Source organism: Triturus cristatus, chromosome 1_2 (assembly GCF_964204655.1).
Source record: "Triturus cristatus chromosome 1_2, aTriCri1.1, whole genome shotgun sequence".
In the NCBI taxonomy this organism is placed as follows: Eukaryota; Metazoa; Chordata; class Amphibia; order Caudata; family Salamandridae; genus Triturus; species Triturus cristatus.
In genome coordinates this window covers 1,179,772,370-1,179,789,497 of record NC_140580.1, presented here as the reverse complement: position 1 = coordinate 1,179,789,497, position 17,128 = coordinate 1,179,772,370, and the positions used below count along the sequence as shown (strand labels likewise).

General features: G+C 50.5%; 1 protein-coding gene across 6 annotated transcripts in view; it reads left to right on the top strand.

Moving 5' to 3' along the window:
* The window catches only part of SPTAN1 (spectrin alpha, non-erythrocytic 1), a 724,155-nt gene that overhangs the window by 663,158 nt on the left and 43,869 nt on the right, over positions 1–17,128 (top strand). For all 6 annotated transcript variants that reach the window (XM_085614072.1, XM_085614071.1, XM_085614070.1 and 3 more), the window contains 4 exons: positions 14,479–14,675; positions 14,763–14,816; positions 14,969–15,115; positions 15,923–16,070. In XM_085614072.1, the coding sequence (XP_085470198.1) occupies positions 14,479–14,675; positions 14,763–14,816; positions 14,969–15,115; positions 15,923–16,070 (546 nt within the window). The remainder of the gene's footprint in view (positions 1–14,478; positions 14,676–14,762; positions 14,817–14,968; positions 15,116–15,922; positions 16,071–17,128) is intronic.

Here is a 17,128-nt window from a genome sequence, read left to right as displayed (position 1 = left end):
GTCACCGCGCTGGTTACGAGATGTGGGCGCTGCCGCATGTCGGAGTCCGGGATCGGACTACTCCCGCATGTATTCCCCACCGCGCAGGAGTAAATCGCCTCCGAGGGATCCACGGCCAATTTCACCACGCCGGTCTCGTTCCAGGGACCGTCGCACCGCGCCAAAACGTCCAAGATCTCCGTCCAAGCGCAGATCAGGATCAAGGGCTCACCAAAGCGAACGCTCCCACAAGAGGCGACGCACCAGGTCGTCCACTGGGACTGCATCCACAAGATCCTCAGTCCGGGACTACTCTCCTACTTTTTCATCCACGCCTCCATCGCGAGTGTCCCCGGTGGATGACATTATAACTTTCTCGGACGTCCTGGGTAGAGGGGCGCAAAAGTTGAACATCGCACTGCACGCCCCTCAGGCACCCACTTCTGTGATCTTTGACACTTTACACCATCGGTCAGCTCCCAGACCTCTGCTCCCGTTGGTGCCAGGATTGTTAGAACCAGCGATGGCCATGTTCCTTACACCGGCTACAGCGGGCTCGGTCCCCTCGAGAATAGCAAAGAAGTACAAGGCTCCGGCCGAGGACCCTTTATTCTTGAGGGCGGACCCGCCAGCGGATTCGGTGATAGTGGCGGCGGCCATGAAGTCTCACTCAGCCTCAATATCTGCTTCTGTCCCCCCTGAGAAGGACAGCAAGCTGATGGACTCCTACGGCAGGAGAATGTGCAACACATCTGCCGCGCACATGAAGGTCGCTAGCGCTTCAGCCCTGCTAGGGAGGTATGATCGTTCCCTATGGGATTCCCTGGCCAGATTCGTGGAGAAATTGCCTAGGGAGGACAGGCAGGACTTCACGGAGATCCTACATGAAGGCGGACTGGTGGCCAACCAAGTAATAAGCGCAGCGGCGGATGCATCAGACCTAGCCGCGCATGGCTACTCCCATGGCATCTGCTCCCGCCGTTCGGCCTGGCTCAGATTAACAGCCCTCAAACCAGATGCGCAGAAAAGGATTCTTAACCTGCCGTTTAATGGATCATCGCTATTTGGAGCTCATGCGGACGACCAAATGAGCAAGATGAAAACGGAATTGGACACTGTAAAGGCTGTGGGACTGGAAAAACGCAAAGAGTTCCGCAAGCGCTTTCGCCAGGGCGACAAACGTGCCTTTCACCAGCGCGTTCAAACGCCCCAATGGTCCTCTCAAAACCAACAGAGGTCCCAGTTTCAGCAAAGGGGCCGGGGCAGAGGAAGAGGAAATGCTAAACAGCAGCAGTCCTCTAACAAGCAACCTCCCAAGCAGTGAAAACTTACTTCCTCCGCACTCGTTCGCCACTCCGGTGGGAGGAAGTGTCACCGCTCACCTGGCAGAGTGGAATACAATTACAAACGACAAATGGGTGCTGAGTATTGTAGAGCGTGGCTACTTGCTGAGGTTCAAATCTCCCCCTCCGCAGGTACCCCCACGGAAACAGCCACTCCCTCTCAGCCAAAACAAGCTTTTAAAGGACGAAGTTGCCACTCTCCTCTCCAAAAACGCCATAGAGGAAGTTCCAAACAGGCAGAGAAATCGGGGAGTGTACTCCCGGTATTTTCTTGTTCAGAAAAGAGGAGCGATCGGAGAATACAGACCCATCCTCGATCTCCGCCTACTCAACAGATTTCTCAGAAGGGAAAAATTCAGGATGCTAGCACTGCACCAGATCTTCCCACATCTACACCAAGGGGACTGGATGTGTGCCATCGATTTACAGGATGCATACTTCCACATTCCTGTCTCAGCGAAACATCGGAAGTTTCTCAGATTTCGCATCTTTCACCAACATTATCAATACAAGGTCCTGCCATTCGGCCTCAAGTCCGCGCCACGAACGTTCTCAAAGTGCATGGCGGTGGTGGCTGCATTTCTCCGCAAAAGGAAGATATTCGTCTACCCATATCTAGACGACTGGCTCTTAAAAAGTTCCACCCCGGTTCAACTCCAGAGTCATCTCTCGTTCTGCCTAAACCTTCTACACTCGTTGGGCCTTCAGGTCAACTACCGGAAGTCGATCCTCAATCCAACTCAGCGGATCCACTACCTGGGCGCCTCTCTAGACTCCTCAAGCGCAAGCGTGTGTCCTTCGGAGGAGAGGTTATCCTCCATGCTGCAAAAAAGCTGCACGTTTCTCAGCACGGAATATCCCACAGCCAGACAAGTGTCATCTCTCCTGGGATCCATGGCCTCGTGCATCTACATCGTGCCCAACGCACGTCTGCACATGCGTCCTCTGCAACAAGACCTAGAGGATCAGTGGTCGCAGAGGACCGGCCGCTGGGAAGATCACATTACCCTTCATCAAGCCGCCAAAGATTCCATCCGGTGGTGGATGAAGCGCTCCCATCTGCTTCACGGCGTCCCATTCCATCAGGCGCCTCCGACACAGACGGTGGTCACAGACGCCTCCATGCAGGGCTGGGGGGCTCATATGGGCCGGCTTCAAGTACAAGGTCTCTGGTCCGCTACCGAGCAGAGCTATCACATCAACTTCTTGGAGCTACGAGCAGTCCATCTCGCTCTCAAGTCCCTGTACCCATTGTAGGAAGGTGGATATCTGACTATGGTTACCCCCAACTTTTTGCCTAGTGTCTAGCTGGTTTTTCGACTTAGTTGGCCTGAGATCCTGCCATTCAGGGTCTCAGGCTGTCTGCTCTCTCTTTAAAATGGATTCCATGTACCCTAGGTACATTCCCAATTGGTAAGGATCACCTTATTGGACCCTGTACAGTGTACCCTAGGTACCCAGGGCATAGGTGTACCCTAGGCCTCCCAGGGGCTGCAGCATGTATTATGCCACCCCTGGTCTGGCCTTCCAATCAGACACAACTGGCTGATCACTCAGCTGGGGCAGGGTCGTGTAATCACCCCTTGCTTAGGTGTAGTATTCCTATACCTACCCTATATATAGACACATGTGTACCTATCAGTCACTCCTATGGCAGGCCTTAACAATCCTGGAGGCAGAGTGCTTGGTAACATGTGAGATGGTGCTCTAGCATGAGCTGAGCCTGTCTGCAGCTTTCGGAACCATGTCCTTATAGCTGTTCTATGATATCGCCTACCATATACTCTTAAGGTACCTTATAATCTTAGACGGTTATGGTAACTATGGTTTGGCTTTATCAAAACATGTCGTGTAAGGTGTCTAACACTCGGGAATAACACCCCCATGCCATTTCTGGACATGAGAATATTATTCCCCCCTTCTAGAGGGAAAGACATGTTAAAATCATACTTCAACTGTTAGCCTCTGACCAAAGCCTCAGCATCACAAAATGGATGCTGCTGCCACGACACAAGTCTGACCTCCTGCTGCTGGGAGGGATCCCAGCCAGGGAGGCCTGGACAATAGGTTTCCTGCTTGGGGAGGTGCTAGCACCTCCCCAGACAGCCTTTAGTGTATTGGGGCAGGGTGGGCTGAAAGGAATGAGACATGCCTGGGGCACACAAGGTGTTCCTTGCATAGTCCAGTTCAAACCGGCGCTGGGGCACTCCAGCCCCAGCTCTGGCGCGAAACTGGACAAAGGGAAGTGGGTGTAACCACCCCCTCCCAGGTCCCACCCATAAGGCGTGACCTAGCAGGTATCCCAGCCCCCCAGATTAGTATAAGAGTGGGAGTTGGGCCTCAAGAGATTAGATTATCCTGAACCTGCAAAACTGAACAGAAACTCTGGACCTTCGACATTCGACGAAAGAAGAAGACTGAAGAATCTCCCTTGTAGCCAAGGAGTGGCTACCCTGTGCAAACAGGCACCATCAAGTGACTACCCTTTGCTTTGTGAAACGTTCGACGAGGAACCGACTGCAGAGCCCGACCAGAGCCTTGATTTCCAGACTTCTCCGACCCTCATCCACATCTGCAGCAGAGCTGAGATCCGTGGAGGCGACGAGCGACGTGGGACCGGCTACCTGGGAAAAGTGGCTAGTAACTTACAGCGCAGCTTCTGAGGTACCCTCGAAGTTGTGCACCGGGGATTGAGAAGCCCCAACCCCAAGCACCATCTGCACCGAAGACCAGCCCCCCACACTCCACGAGTCCTGCGTGGGGCCCTTCAGCATTTTCCTGCTTGCCGCGTCTGTCCGGTTGCTTGCCCGCTGGCTAGTGGCCTTTGTGACGACGCTCCCTAAAATCTTCTGCGCTGGTTTGGCTCCTCCAGACTGGCTCCCGCTTCTCTGCAAAGAAGAAGCACCCCAGACCTTCCTGGTCTGCACCAGAAGCAAGTCCCTTGTTCTTCGTGGGTTCCGCTTGCCAAGGCTTGGTGAGTCCTAGTCCAACTTCGACGCCGCCGACAGCAAGAGCCTTCGTGGGACAGCTCGCCTCCTGGTCCTGGTCGTCCTCGACGCTTCCTGGTCCTCCTGGCTCCAGCGACAAGCTTCACCTTCCCCTGCAACTCTTCACGACATCGCCTGGTTCCTTCCTGGTTCCACGTGGTCACTGGCTAGTGACCTTGACTCTGTCCCCTCTGCTTGCAGGTTTCTTCTCTTCTTGATCCCAGGCTTGGGATCCACCGGACACTCTCCCCTGACTGCCTGTCAGCATCTTTCTTCAGGCATCCATAGGAGTCGACGACGAAAACGACGCATCTTCACCCCTATGCACCCGCAGCCTGTGGGCTAGGTAACTTGGGTACTCCGGTGCTCATCAGGATAGTGACTATCCTAGTGTCTAGTTTTCAAGTCTCAACTTCCTAGCTACTCCGGAAGTGTCCTAAATCTATCTATTTCTAAACTGTAACATTGCTATTGACTTTTACGCATTACGCGTGAGTGTTTCCACTCTGCACACGAATCCCGTGGGCCTCCCACTCCCTAACTAACGCTAGTGTAGTGTAGCCCCAGCGATTCCCTAGGCCTAGGCCTAGTCTATTTCCGTGACAGTGGTTCTTATACCACTTATTTAGTATATGGTTTGCGTGGCCCCTAGGGCCTAACTGTATTACTTACCTGTGTGACTTACTGTATGCATTAATAAGACTGTGTTGTACTTACCTCTAAACTCATAAAGAGTGCTGAGGGTTTGCTTAGAATAAATACACTTTATTTTATATATATATATCTGTTGTGGTGTCCTTTCATTTGGTATTCAAGGGATTATATATGGTATCACAGCTGGCTTCACATGCCATTCAGAGTTTAGCCTAAGACTGCTCTTGTCCATGCTACCACTAGGATAGCTGGTCTATAAGGTTGACTTTACAACCAATCACCATAAGGGTATTTGGACTGATATAAGGTGTACACTATAACTAGTGACATCATACATCAGGCCAACTTCTCACATTGGTGGCAACGGTGGGATCTGAGCTTGCTGTTGTAATACCATTATAATCTTGAGATACTAAATTGGAAGATCACACAGATATTGTCTAGGTACATATAACATAGTTTAGTATACTTAAGTCCTACTGGACTTAGTGGTTGTAGGTTGAAGGGAGTAACACACCCTGACTACAACTACTAGAGAGGTTTAGTAGAAACAACTAGTGTAGGTAGGTGCACACACCACACCCTCACTAGAATCATGCCCCTGGATGGAGATCACACTGATGCTCCCTCAGGAGAGGAGAATCCTAGACAGGTTCCCTCTAGGTATGATGCATTCACATTCCAGGAGATGAGACACTTGTGTACCTCCAGAGGAATAAAACAGGGTGCAAACCCTACCCTTAGACAGCTAGTGGAGCTTCTGGAGGCCTATGATGCTGAAAGAGCTGCCAGGGATGGTGCCATAGCTGTAGATAGGGGTCTACCCACCACAGAGGAGTCAGATGGGCCTTCAGATGGGGAGGTAGACAGCCAGGGCCAAGTAAGGAGACTTAGCCAGGCTAACCTAAGCTTACATGGGAGTTTGCATGGGGTCCCCCCATACAGACCCCCAAGTAGGTTTTCACAGAGAAACAGGAGGGACAGATCCCCTTCAGGGGAATCCATCCACTCCCATGTCTCTAGCATCTCTAATGCTTCCTCTCACAGGGGAATGACTTCACCTGAGAGAAAGGAGCATAAAGCCAGAATGAGGGAAGCTAATCTGAGGATTCAGAGGGAAGAAATTGCCCTTGCCAAAGAGAAGCTTGCTCTGGCCAGAGAGCAAAAATTGTGTGGGTCAGAACCCACTGGTGGCAGCAACATTCCTAGAGATAGGGATAGGTCTTATGACCATAGAAACCTAAGCAAGATAGTCCCCCCATATCAGAATGGGGATGACATCCACAAATGGATGACTGCTTTGGAGAGGGCCTGCAAAGTACAGCAGGTACCCCAAAGTCAGTGGGCAGCTATCTTGTGGCTCTCCTTTTCTGATAAAGGTAGAGACAAGCTCCTCACAGTCAGTGATGAGGATGCAAACAATTACAAAGTCCTGAAGAGTGCTCTGATAGATGGGTTTGGCTTAACCACTGAGCAATATAGGTTGTTGTTCAGAGACACCCAGAAGACACAGACACAGGACTGGTCTGATTTTGTGGATTGTGCCACTAAGGCTTTGGAAGGTTGGTTAACTGGCAGCAAGGTGCAGGACTATACAGGATTGTACAACTTGATTATGAGGGAGCAGATCCTTAGTAATTGTCAGAACCAGCTTCTCCATCAACACCTGGTAGACTCAGATTTGACCTCTCCCCAAGAATTGGGAAAGAGGGCAGATAAATGGGTCAGGACCAGGATTAGGCCTAAAAATCAGGGTGGTGACCAAAAGAAAGATACCACCAAGCCTCAAGAGAAGGGTGGGGATAAAGCAAAAGAGAAATCTTCCTCAGGGCCCCAAAACTCCACACAGGGTGGTGGGTCCCAAGCTCCCTCCTCTTCCACAGTTAAAAAGCCTTACTGCCATGTGTGTAAAACACCTGGGCATTGGAAAACTGACAGCAGTTGTCCACAGGCTAAAAACAAAACTGTTCCTCCAACTACTCCTGTCACACCACCTATTACTGTCAGCAGTAATCCCCCAGGTGGTGGGAGTGCCCCCAAAAATTTGGTTGGGTTTTCTTGGGGAACACAGGGGGATCCTGGCTTAGCCAATTCCCCTGCAGCAGCTACTCTTGTCTGTGATGGTGGCATGGGGTTTGCCAACTTCACTGCCTGTCCCAACACTTTGGGTAGGTACAGACAGGAACCCTACATCAATGGTAGAAAAGCTGAGGCCTACAGAGACACTGGAGCTAGCATCACTATGGTGGCCCATAGGCTAGTTCCCTCTGAGCAGCTTTTGCCTGGTTTCTCATACCAGGTAACTAACATTGATGGCAAACAGAACAGTCATCCCATGGCAGAGGTATGTCTCAGCTGGGGAGGTGTCACTGGCCCTAAAAGGGTGGCAGTGTCTCCAACCTTGCCTGTGGACTGCTTGCTGGGGAATGACTTAGAACTCTCAGCTTGGGCTGGAGTTGAACAAGACACCCATTCCAAAATGGTAGGCCTTTCCAAAAAGGGTAGTGGGGTTGTGCCAGTCACAATCCCTGTCCAAGTAGCTTTCCTCCCTGAAAAGGTTGGAAGGGCAGTGGTAGCCACAGCCCAGGCACAGACAGACTTCCCTGTAGGGACTGACAGAGCTGTGACAGTCACAGCTCAAACCCAAACTGAGTGCCTTCCCGAAAAGGTTGGCAAGGCTGTAATGGTCTCAGCCCACACTCAGACTGATATAGGTGTAGTGAAGCCTGAAACAATGGATCACTCCACACAGACAGAGAGTAGTGGGGAGGAAGAAAAGTCTCCCTCCCCCCAGACATTAGGAAAAGGTCAGCCTCCTCAGGGATCTGACCCCACCCCTTGTGAAGGAACTGCCCCAGAGGTAGCCAGGCCTGGCCTGGCAGAGCCTCTGATGTCAGTGGCCCCTTCCAAGGTGGGACCCAGTCTGGTGCAGGTAGCCTGCCTCTCTCTACCCTGCCTCAGTCAGCCCAGGGCTGCAGAGGTCAGGGAGGCCAGTGGACCCCAAGAGGGCCCCTGTCCACAAGAACCCCCCCTTCAAAAGAATGAGGATTGCCTGGTTAGTTGCCCTAGCCAGGTGATGGGTAAAAACATTCCTGAGGGATCCCCTTCACAGGTAGTTAGGGACCTCCCCCAGAGGGATTCTGTTGGGCACAGGCAAACCTGGGACCTTAGGGCCCCAAACCTGACCTGTCCCTCCAGTAAGCCCACAAAAGGGACCCAGCCTCCAGCTTTAGGTAGCCAGAGGCTGACCCTGAGAGCACAGTGCAACTCAGTTAGAGAAAGAAAGGCATCCATGGTGGAGGATGATTGGAGGAAGCTGAGGCCTCACTTTGAGGACACTCACTTCAGTACTCCATCTCAACACCAGCCTTTTTCTTTGCAAAGACACCCCAAAGGTAGAGATTCCCTATGGTGGAGACCCTATGATATCTTTAGGATGAGGGATTGCTTAGTGGACCATGAGACAGGGGGTAACCATGCCAGTGCTGGTTCTTCCTTATATGGCCACTCAGGCAATAGAGGCTTACCTTGTAAAGGCCAGCCTTATCTCCTTTCGTTTGGGGGGGGGTTGTGTAGGAAGGTGGATATCTGACTATGGTTACCCCCAACTTTTTGCCTAGTGTCTAGCTGGTTTTTCGACTTAGTTGGCCTGAGATCCTGCCATTCAGGGTCTCAGGCTGTCTGCTCTCTCTTTAAAATGGATTCCATGTACCCTAGGTACATTCCCAATTGGTAAGGATCACCTTATTGGACCCTGTACAGTGTACCCTAGGTACCCAGGGCATAGGTGTACCCTAGGCCTCCCAGGGGCTGCAGCATGTATTATGCCACCCCTGGTCTGGCCTTCCAATCAGACACAACTGGCTGATCACTCAGCTGGGGCAGGGTCGTGTAATCACCCCTTGCTTAGGTGTAGTATTCCTATACCTACCCTATATATAGACACATGTGTACCTATCAGTCACTCCTATGGCAGGCCTTAACAATCCTGGAGGCAGAGTGCTTGGTAACATGTGAGATGGTGCTCTAGCATGAGCTGAGCCTGTCTGCAGCTTTCGGAACCATGTCCTTATAGCTGTTCTATGATATCGCCTACCATATACTCTTAAGGTACCTTATAATCTTAGACGGTTATGGTAACTATGGTTTGGCTTTATCAAAACATGTCGTGTAAGGTGTCTAACACTCGGGAATAACACCCCCATGCCATTTCTGGACATGAGAATATTATTCCCCCCTTCTAGAGGGAAAGACATGTTAAAATCATACTTCAACTGTTAGCCTCTGACCAAAGCCTCAGCATCACAAAATGGATGCTGCTGCCACGACACAAGTCTGACCTCCTGCTGCTGGGAGGGATCCCAGCCAGGGAGGCCTGGACAATAGGTTTCCTGCTTGGGGAGGTGCTAGCACCTCCCCAGACAGCCTTTAGTGTATTGGGGCAGGGTGGGCTGAAAGGAATGAGACATGCCTGGGGCACACAAGGTGTTCCTTGCATAGTCCAGTTCAAACCGGCGCTGGGGCACTCCAGCCCCAGCTCTGGCGCGAAACTGGACAAAGGGAAGTGGGTGTAACCACCCCCTCCCAGGTCCCACCCATAAGGCGTGACCTAGCAGGTATCCCAGCCCCCCAGATTAGTATAAGAGTGGGAGTTGGGCCTCAAGAGATTAGATTATCCTGAACCTGCAAAACTGAACAGAAACTCTGGACCTTCGACATTCGACGAAAGAAGAAGACTGAAGAATCTCCCTTGTAGCCAAGGAGTGGCTACCCTGTGCAAACAGGCACCATCAAGTGACTACCCTTTGCTTTGTGAAACGTTCGACGAGGAACCGACTGCAGAGCCCGACCAGAGCCTTGATTTCCAGACTTCTCCGACCCTCATCCACATCTGCAGCAGAGCTGAGATCCGTGGAGGCGACGAGCGACGTGGGACCGGCTACCTGGGAAAAGTGGCTAGTAACTTACAGCGCAGCTTCTGAGGTACCCTCGAAGTTGTGCACCGGGGATTGAGAAGCCCCAACCCCAAGCACCATCTGCACCGAAGACCAGCCCCCCACACTCCACGAGTCCTGCGTGGGGCCCTTCAGCATTTTCCTGCTTGCCGCGTCTGTCCGGTTGCTTGCCCGCTGGCTAGTGGCCTTTGTGACGACGCTCCCTAAAATCTTCTGCGCTGGTTTGGCTCCTCCAGACTGGCTCCCGCTTCTCTGCAAAGAAGAAGCACCCCAGACCTTCCTGGTCTGCACCAGAAGCAAGTCCCTTGTTCTTCGTGGGTTCCGCTTGCCAAGGCTTGGTGAGTCCTAGTCCAACTTCGACGCCGCCGACAGCAAGAGCCTTCGTGGGACAGCTCGCCTCCTGGTCCTGGTCGTCCTCGACGCTTCCTGGTCCTCCTGGCTCCAGCGACAAGCTTCACCTTCCCCTGCAACTCTTCACGACATCGCCTGGTTCCTTCCTGGTTCCACGTGGTCACTGGCTAGTGACCTTGACTCTGTCCCCTCTGCTTGCAGGTTTCTTCTCTTCTTGATCCCAGGCTTGGGATCCACCGGACACTCTCCCCTGACTGCCTGTCAGCATCTTTCTTCAGGCATCCATAGGAGTCGACGACGAAAACGACGCATCTTCACCCCTATGCACCCGCAGCCTGTGGGCTAGGTAACTTGGGTACTCCGGTGCTCATCAGGATAGTGACTATCCTAGTGTCTAGTTTTCAAGTCTCAACTTCCTAGCTACTCCGGAAGTGTCCTAAATCTATCTATTTCTAAACTGTAACATTGCTATTGACTTTTACGCATTACGCGTGAGTGTTTCCACTCTGCACACGAATCCCGTGGGCCTCCCACTCCCTAACTAACGCTAGTGTAGTGTAGCCCCAGCGATTCCCTAGGCCTAGGCCTAGTCTATTTCCGTGACAGTGGTTCTTATACCACTTATTTAGTATATGGTTTGCGTGGCCCCTAGGGCCTAACTGTATTACTTACCTGTGTGACTTACTGTATGCATTAATAAGACTGTGTTGTACTTACCTCTAAACTCATAAAGAGTGCTGAGGGTTTGCTTAGAATAAATACACTTTATTTTATATATATATATCTGTTGTGGTGTCCTTTCATTTGGTATTCAAGGGATTATATATGGTATCACAGCTGGCTTCACATGCCATTCAGAGTTTAGCCTAAGACTGCTCTTGTCCATGCTACCACTAGGATAGCTGGTCTATAAGGTTGACTTTACAACCAATCACCATAAGGGTATTTGGACTGATATAAGGTGTACACTATAACTAGTGACATCATACATCAGGCCAACTTCTCACACCCATCCCTGCAGACCGACTATGTTCAGGTTCAGACGGACAACACCACAACTATGTTCTATCTGAACAAGCAAGGAGGGACCAGATCACGGGTCCTGTCTCTGGAGGCCCAGTCAATCTGGAAATGGCTTCTGGCGAGAAACCTGACGATCGTCGCTGTTCACCTGCCAGGGACCCTGAACGTGCAGGCGGACGGCCTCAGCAGAGACTTCGTCGAAGCGCACGACTGGGTGCTCAACGAAGGCGTCGCTCAAGACATCTTCCGCTTGTGGGGCATACCAGACATCGATCTGTTCGCAGACGCGGACAACAAAAAATGCCCCGTCTTCGCCTCCAGGTTCCCTCAACGGGGGTCGCAGGGGAACGCGCTTTTGATCAGCTGGTCGAGGACATTGCTTTACGCTTTTCCTCCTCTCCCTCTCATCCCGGCTGTGATTCAGAAGTTCTACAGGGCCAGAACTCGGATGATCCTAATAGCACCGGAGTGGCCCCGGCAGTGGTGGTACCCGGATCTACTCCAGCTGTCGGAGGTACCACAGAGGAGGTTGCCATGCCTGCCGAACTTGCTGACCAAGGACAAGGGGAGAGTGTTCCACCCCAATCTCCCCTCCCTCCGCTTGACGGCATGGCTCCTGAATTCATCCAGTACGGACATCTAGATCTTCCACCGGACTGTATGAGCATTCTTCGGGAGGCAAAGAGGCCCTCCACGAGGAAGTCGTATGGCTTTAAATGGAAAAGATTCTGCTTCTGGTGTAGAGATAACACCCTTGATCCGATCCGGGGTCAAGAACAGGTTATTCTCCCCTACTTACTGTACTTGGCGAAGTCTGGGTTAAAGTACTCTTCCATCAGAGTACACTTAGCTGCTATTACAGCCTATAGGAAGTCTCCTACCCAGACCTCATTCTTTCAGATGCCAGTGGTAAAGGATTTCTTAGAAGGGCTTAAGAAAGTTTACCCACCTGTGAGGTCTCCTTCCCCTTCCTGGGAACTGAACATCGTTCTCTCTAAACTGATGGGAGGTCCTTTTGAGCCGATTCATAAGGCCTCCTTGCAACATCTGACCTGGAAGGCTGCCTTCTTAGTAGCCATCACTTCGGCCCGTAGGGTTAGTGAAATTCAGGCCCTCTGCTGCAAGGAACCTTACACGGTGTTTCATGCTAATAGGGTGGTGCTCCGTACTCATCCGAGCTTCCTGCCCAAGGTGGTTTCGGACTTCCATATTAATCAGGTGATCACGTTGCCCACCTTCTTTCCTCAGCCGACCACACCCCCGGAGAGAGCTCTACACTCTCTTGACCTCCGGAGGGTTTTGAAATTCTATCTAGCTAAGACCCTTACTCTTAGAAAGTCAGACAGGCTCTTTGTTAACTATGGACCCACTAATACCGGGCTGGCTGCGGCCAAGAGATCTATCTCTAGATGGATTGTCTCTTGTATAGCTTTGGCTTACCAACTGTCCCACAAAGTTCTGCAGGGTAAACCTAGAGCACACTCTACTCGGGGGAAGGCTTCTACGGTAGCACTCCTTCGCAACGTTCCCATGTCTGAGATCTGTAAAGCGGCTACATGGCGCTCAGTCCATACTTTCACGCGCCATTATTGCCTAGATTCAGACGCACAGGCCGACGCCCAGGTGGGGCAGGCCTCTTTGAGGAACCTATTTGCATAACTGTAATGCAAGATGTGTCTTTTAATGTATGTTTTAACTGCTTTGTTGCTCGTCCGCGAGACTTTGGGTATGGGCTTGCTACTCTATTCATAGATTATGACTATTGATGAGTATCCCCTGGATGAGAAGGATTAGTTACTTACCTGTAATCCTAGTTCTCATCCAGGGGTATACTCATCAAAGTCATAAGCGACCCACCCACCTCCCCGGACGAGCAATGTTTTCTCTTTAAATAAGTGATGTATGGAAGGCAGATCTACTCAGGTGCGGAGGCACCGCCAAAAAGAACTGGCCCAACTGTCACCTGTAGTGCATCATGGGAGCAGGGGGTCACGGGCAGGCCTTAAAGGCACGGTCCCCCTACTCTAATGCCTTAAAGGCAAGGTGTCAGTTTTCTTGGATTCTTGATACTCTACTGCAGCCTACTGGCGAATGCCTACAATTACATGTTGCTTTATGGCAATAAAGCAGTGCTGTGTTATAATTTGCCTGATGCTTCCTTTTTTCCTTACGGGTTACGGGGGCACTACTATGCAAAAATATGTAATTTACAGCATTGCCATGTTTTGAACATTATTAGGCTGCATTTATATGTTTTCACATATGTATATATATATATATTTATATATATGTATTTTCTATATGCTCCGGGATCCCGCACATGGGCGGGGATTATTCATAGATTATGACTTTGATGAGTATACCCCTGGATGAGAACTAGGATTACAGGTAAGTAACTAATCCTTCTGTGCCAAGCATTTGCAATCTGGAAGGGAGAACATGCCCACCAATCTCCAGTCTGTCAGCCCTTGAAACCAGTGAAGGATAATCTGCATCATTACTGATGCCGTCTGGTCAGCCCTTACAACCAGTAGTAACGTACCATGCTAATCTCCAGTCAGCCAGCCCTTACAACCAGAGAAGGGGTAATCTCCCCACCAATCTAGTGCAATTGGACCAGAAAGCAACCAACAACAAGCAGGGTTTACCAGTAGATTAAGAAAAGGCAACATGGCTCCATTGCCTGCAGATCTCGGGCATGGGACCAAATGAAATGCCCTCTTTCCAACTGATATATTGAAATAGTGAGACGAGTGCATCATCTGCATGGCCTCTATAATTCCCTCCACTGCCTAACATGATGGGTTGATTTCGCAGGGCATTAGAGTTCATGCAGGATTCCTCCTTTCACTACTCCTTTATCGTTCTTTTGAGTCCGTGCAAGGCTGGCCTCCATTGTGCATCGGAAACTCGCAAGACAGACTGTGGTGATCGGTCAAGTTTACAGGATGTTGAGGCTGACTTGAGAGACCCTGACACAGTGACTTGACATGCTTTGCTGAAGACTGGACAGTACTTTGAGAGTTGGATCTGAGTATAGCAAAGACTATCGGAGAGGTTTGTGCATCCCTATAGAATCCGTCCGTTTCCCAGCATATGTGCATGTGGAGACAGATCCTGTGAGACTGTGGCATCTGCGCACAGGCATGTGCCGTGCTTAGTGATGTGTCCATCTGTCTCTTGCAGCGAAAGCACCAGGAGATTCGAGCCATGCGGAGCCAGCTGAAGAAGATAGAGGACCTTGGGGCTGCGATGGAGGAGGCGCTGATCCTGGACAACAAGTACACGGAGCACAGTACGGTGGGGCTGGCCCAGCAGTGGGATCAGTTGGATCAGCTCGGCATGAGGATGCAGCATAATCTGGAGCAGCAGATCCAAGCCAGGTGAGCGTCATCCCAACGCCCTTCAGTCCTCTGCCAGCAACAAGGTGCCGCCTGCATTTATACATGTGTATGCTTCGTCACTTGCAGGAACACCACAGGAGTGACGGAGGAGGCTCTGAAGGAGTTCAGCATGATGTTTAAGTAAGTGTTCCACAGATACATGTAGGGTTTTTTAATCATAATCGCCATTTCAATTTCTCAGCCTTTGTGTGAGGCCTGATGAAGCCATCAGCCACAGCCTTTTGACCAGATGCCACCTGCAACTCCCTGACTTTTTTCTCCCTTTCTTTCAGGCACTTTGACAAGGACAAATCGGGTCGACTGAATCACCAGGAGTTTAAATCGTGCCTGCGCTCCCTGGGTTATGACCTGCCCATGGTAGAAGAAGGCGAGCCAGACCCTGAGTTTGAGGCCATTCTGGACACCGTGGATCCCAATAGGTACAAGTGTTGTATAGATAGTGCTTACGTGCAAAGGAGGAGAGAAAAGACCACTAATGGATGGGTGCACAGCATGTAAAGGGAAGCTAGTAGGAAGAGGAAAGATGGCACGCTGATAAGGCAAAGAGATCGTATAGGTAGTCATATGAAAGTGGCTGCCTAGCTGTGTAGAAGGAAAGCAATGGGGAGTGAGATAGTAAAAGGAAAGGGATCAAGGGGATGACGGACAGCATGTTGGAAAAAGAGGAGGTGGTAGCCTGGTAGGTAGAAAGGAAGTAACACCCTAGAGTGGTATGAAGAGACCGGGGTGGGGAGAGGTGTGTCAATGGGGAGAGAGTCAGTGGAAGCAAAGAGCAGGCAGGTGTCAGCCAGGTGGGGAGAGGAGGTAGTAGCTTGGTGGATGTCGAGGGGTCTGCACATGGTGCATATATGTTCGAGGCATTTGTGCTGTAGATGCACATGCAAAGCATGTAAATCTACAGCTCTACGTGCCAAGAAAAGATGCTTACTGGGTAAGTAACATTATCCAGATATATATTTTATTAGAAGAGCATGTGCACTTAGGGAGTTTTTAATCACTTCAAGTTCTGGTCTGTTTCTGTAGTTATTGTATTGCTGTAAGGTGCACCTTTCTGTGGGTGGATCAGTCTCATGGCTATGCTTTATTTTGTGGGTGGTGCCATCACATTGCGGTGTCTTTCTATGGGTGAGACCTCAATGACTGGCAGACTTATAACTTATAACAGCTGCCATGTCTGTGGGTGGATCGTCCTTGAGTGAGGCCTAACTGGTTACTTTCCTCCTCAGGGATGGCCACGTGTCGCTGCAGGAATACATGGCCTTTATGATCAGCAGAGAAACAGAAAATGTGAAGTCCAGTGAAGAAATCGAGAGTGCATTCCGAGCACTCAGCACAGAACAGAAACCATATGTGACTAAGGAAGAACTCTACCAGGTGAGTGCACCCTCCTGCTTTTATCTTGTACTACATTGAGACGGGGTGGAGATATGTGATTGGAGGTGCTGTAACCCCAAGCCCTTCATTACCCCTTAAACCTCACAGAGTGAAAATGGCAAGAACATTCTATTTTGTTTTGTATAACCTGAACATTAAATATACTCTGTGTGAGAAAGTGTTATGGTGAGGTGGGCTGGTTGTGAGATCTCATCAAGAAGTAATGTTTGTGGCATGTGTAGCTGTAGATACACATGCTGTGCATACTCTTCCCATCTAGTGTTGGGCTCGAACATGTACAGCTTGTTTTTGCTCGAAGTCTTTTGAGTCATGTGGTATAGTGACTCCTTTGTCATTTTGCATGAACATTGACTCCATAGTTAGATTTATTTATTACTCCAGTATTGGAACTTTCATAGATTCCCATAGCTTGTATCATTCCCCGTCGTCGGAATGGGAGTCTCGGTATCCAAAATAACATAGCAGTAGGTACGAAAGAGAAAGAAAAAAGGCCTAGGCCTCATTTCCTTTTGTAGCATATCTACCTCTTTTTGTAAAAGAGACCAAAATAAAGCAACAACCAATCAGATTAGCCTCACCCCACAGAACCTTCCTGAGAGAGCCTCAGATTTTCTACCGCACGTTGTGCTTAGGGAGTCTCCTTTGAGCTCTGCTCACTTCAACTTTGTTAACTGCTTTTTCAGAATATTTTGCTTCCAACTTGTTGCTGTTTTACTTCTGGGATGTCTGACAAGGAGAAGAAAGCCCTTTTCAAGCCTTGTTCCACCTGTGGCAAAAAACGGCTTTACGTGGAGGACAGGCGTAAGGATTGTATTTATTGCCTGTACCCGGAACACAAGGCTGCGGAATGCAAGATCTGCCGCACCTTTTCTACCAAGACCCTCCGGGACCGTGAGGGTCGCCTTCTTGCGTGGCTCCAGAAGCTTGTCACGGAAGGGTGCTGCATCCAGTGACAGTGAGGACTCTTCATCTTGCACCTCCTCTCGCAGGTCAGTGAAAAGGGGTAGGGGTTCCCCTTCGCCATCCTCTGACCGCCC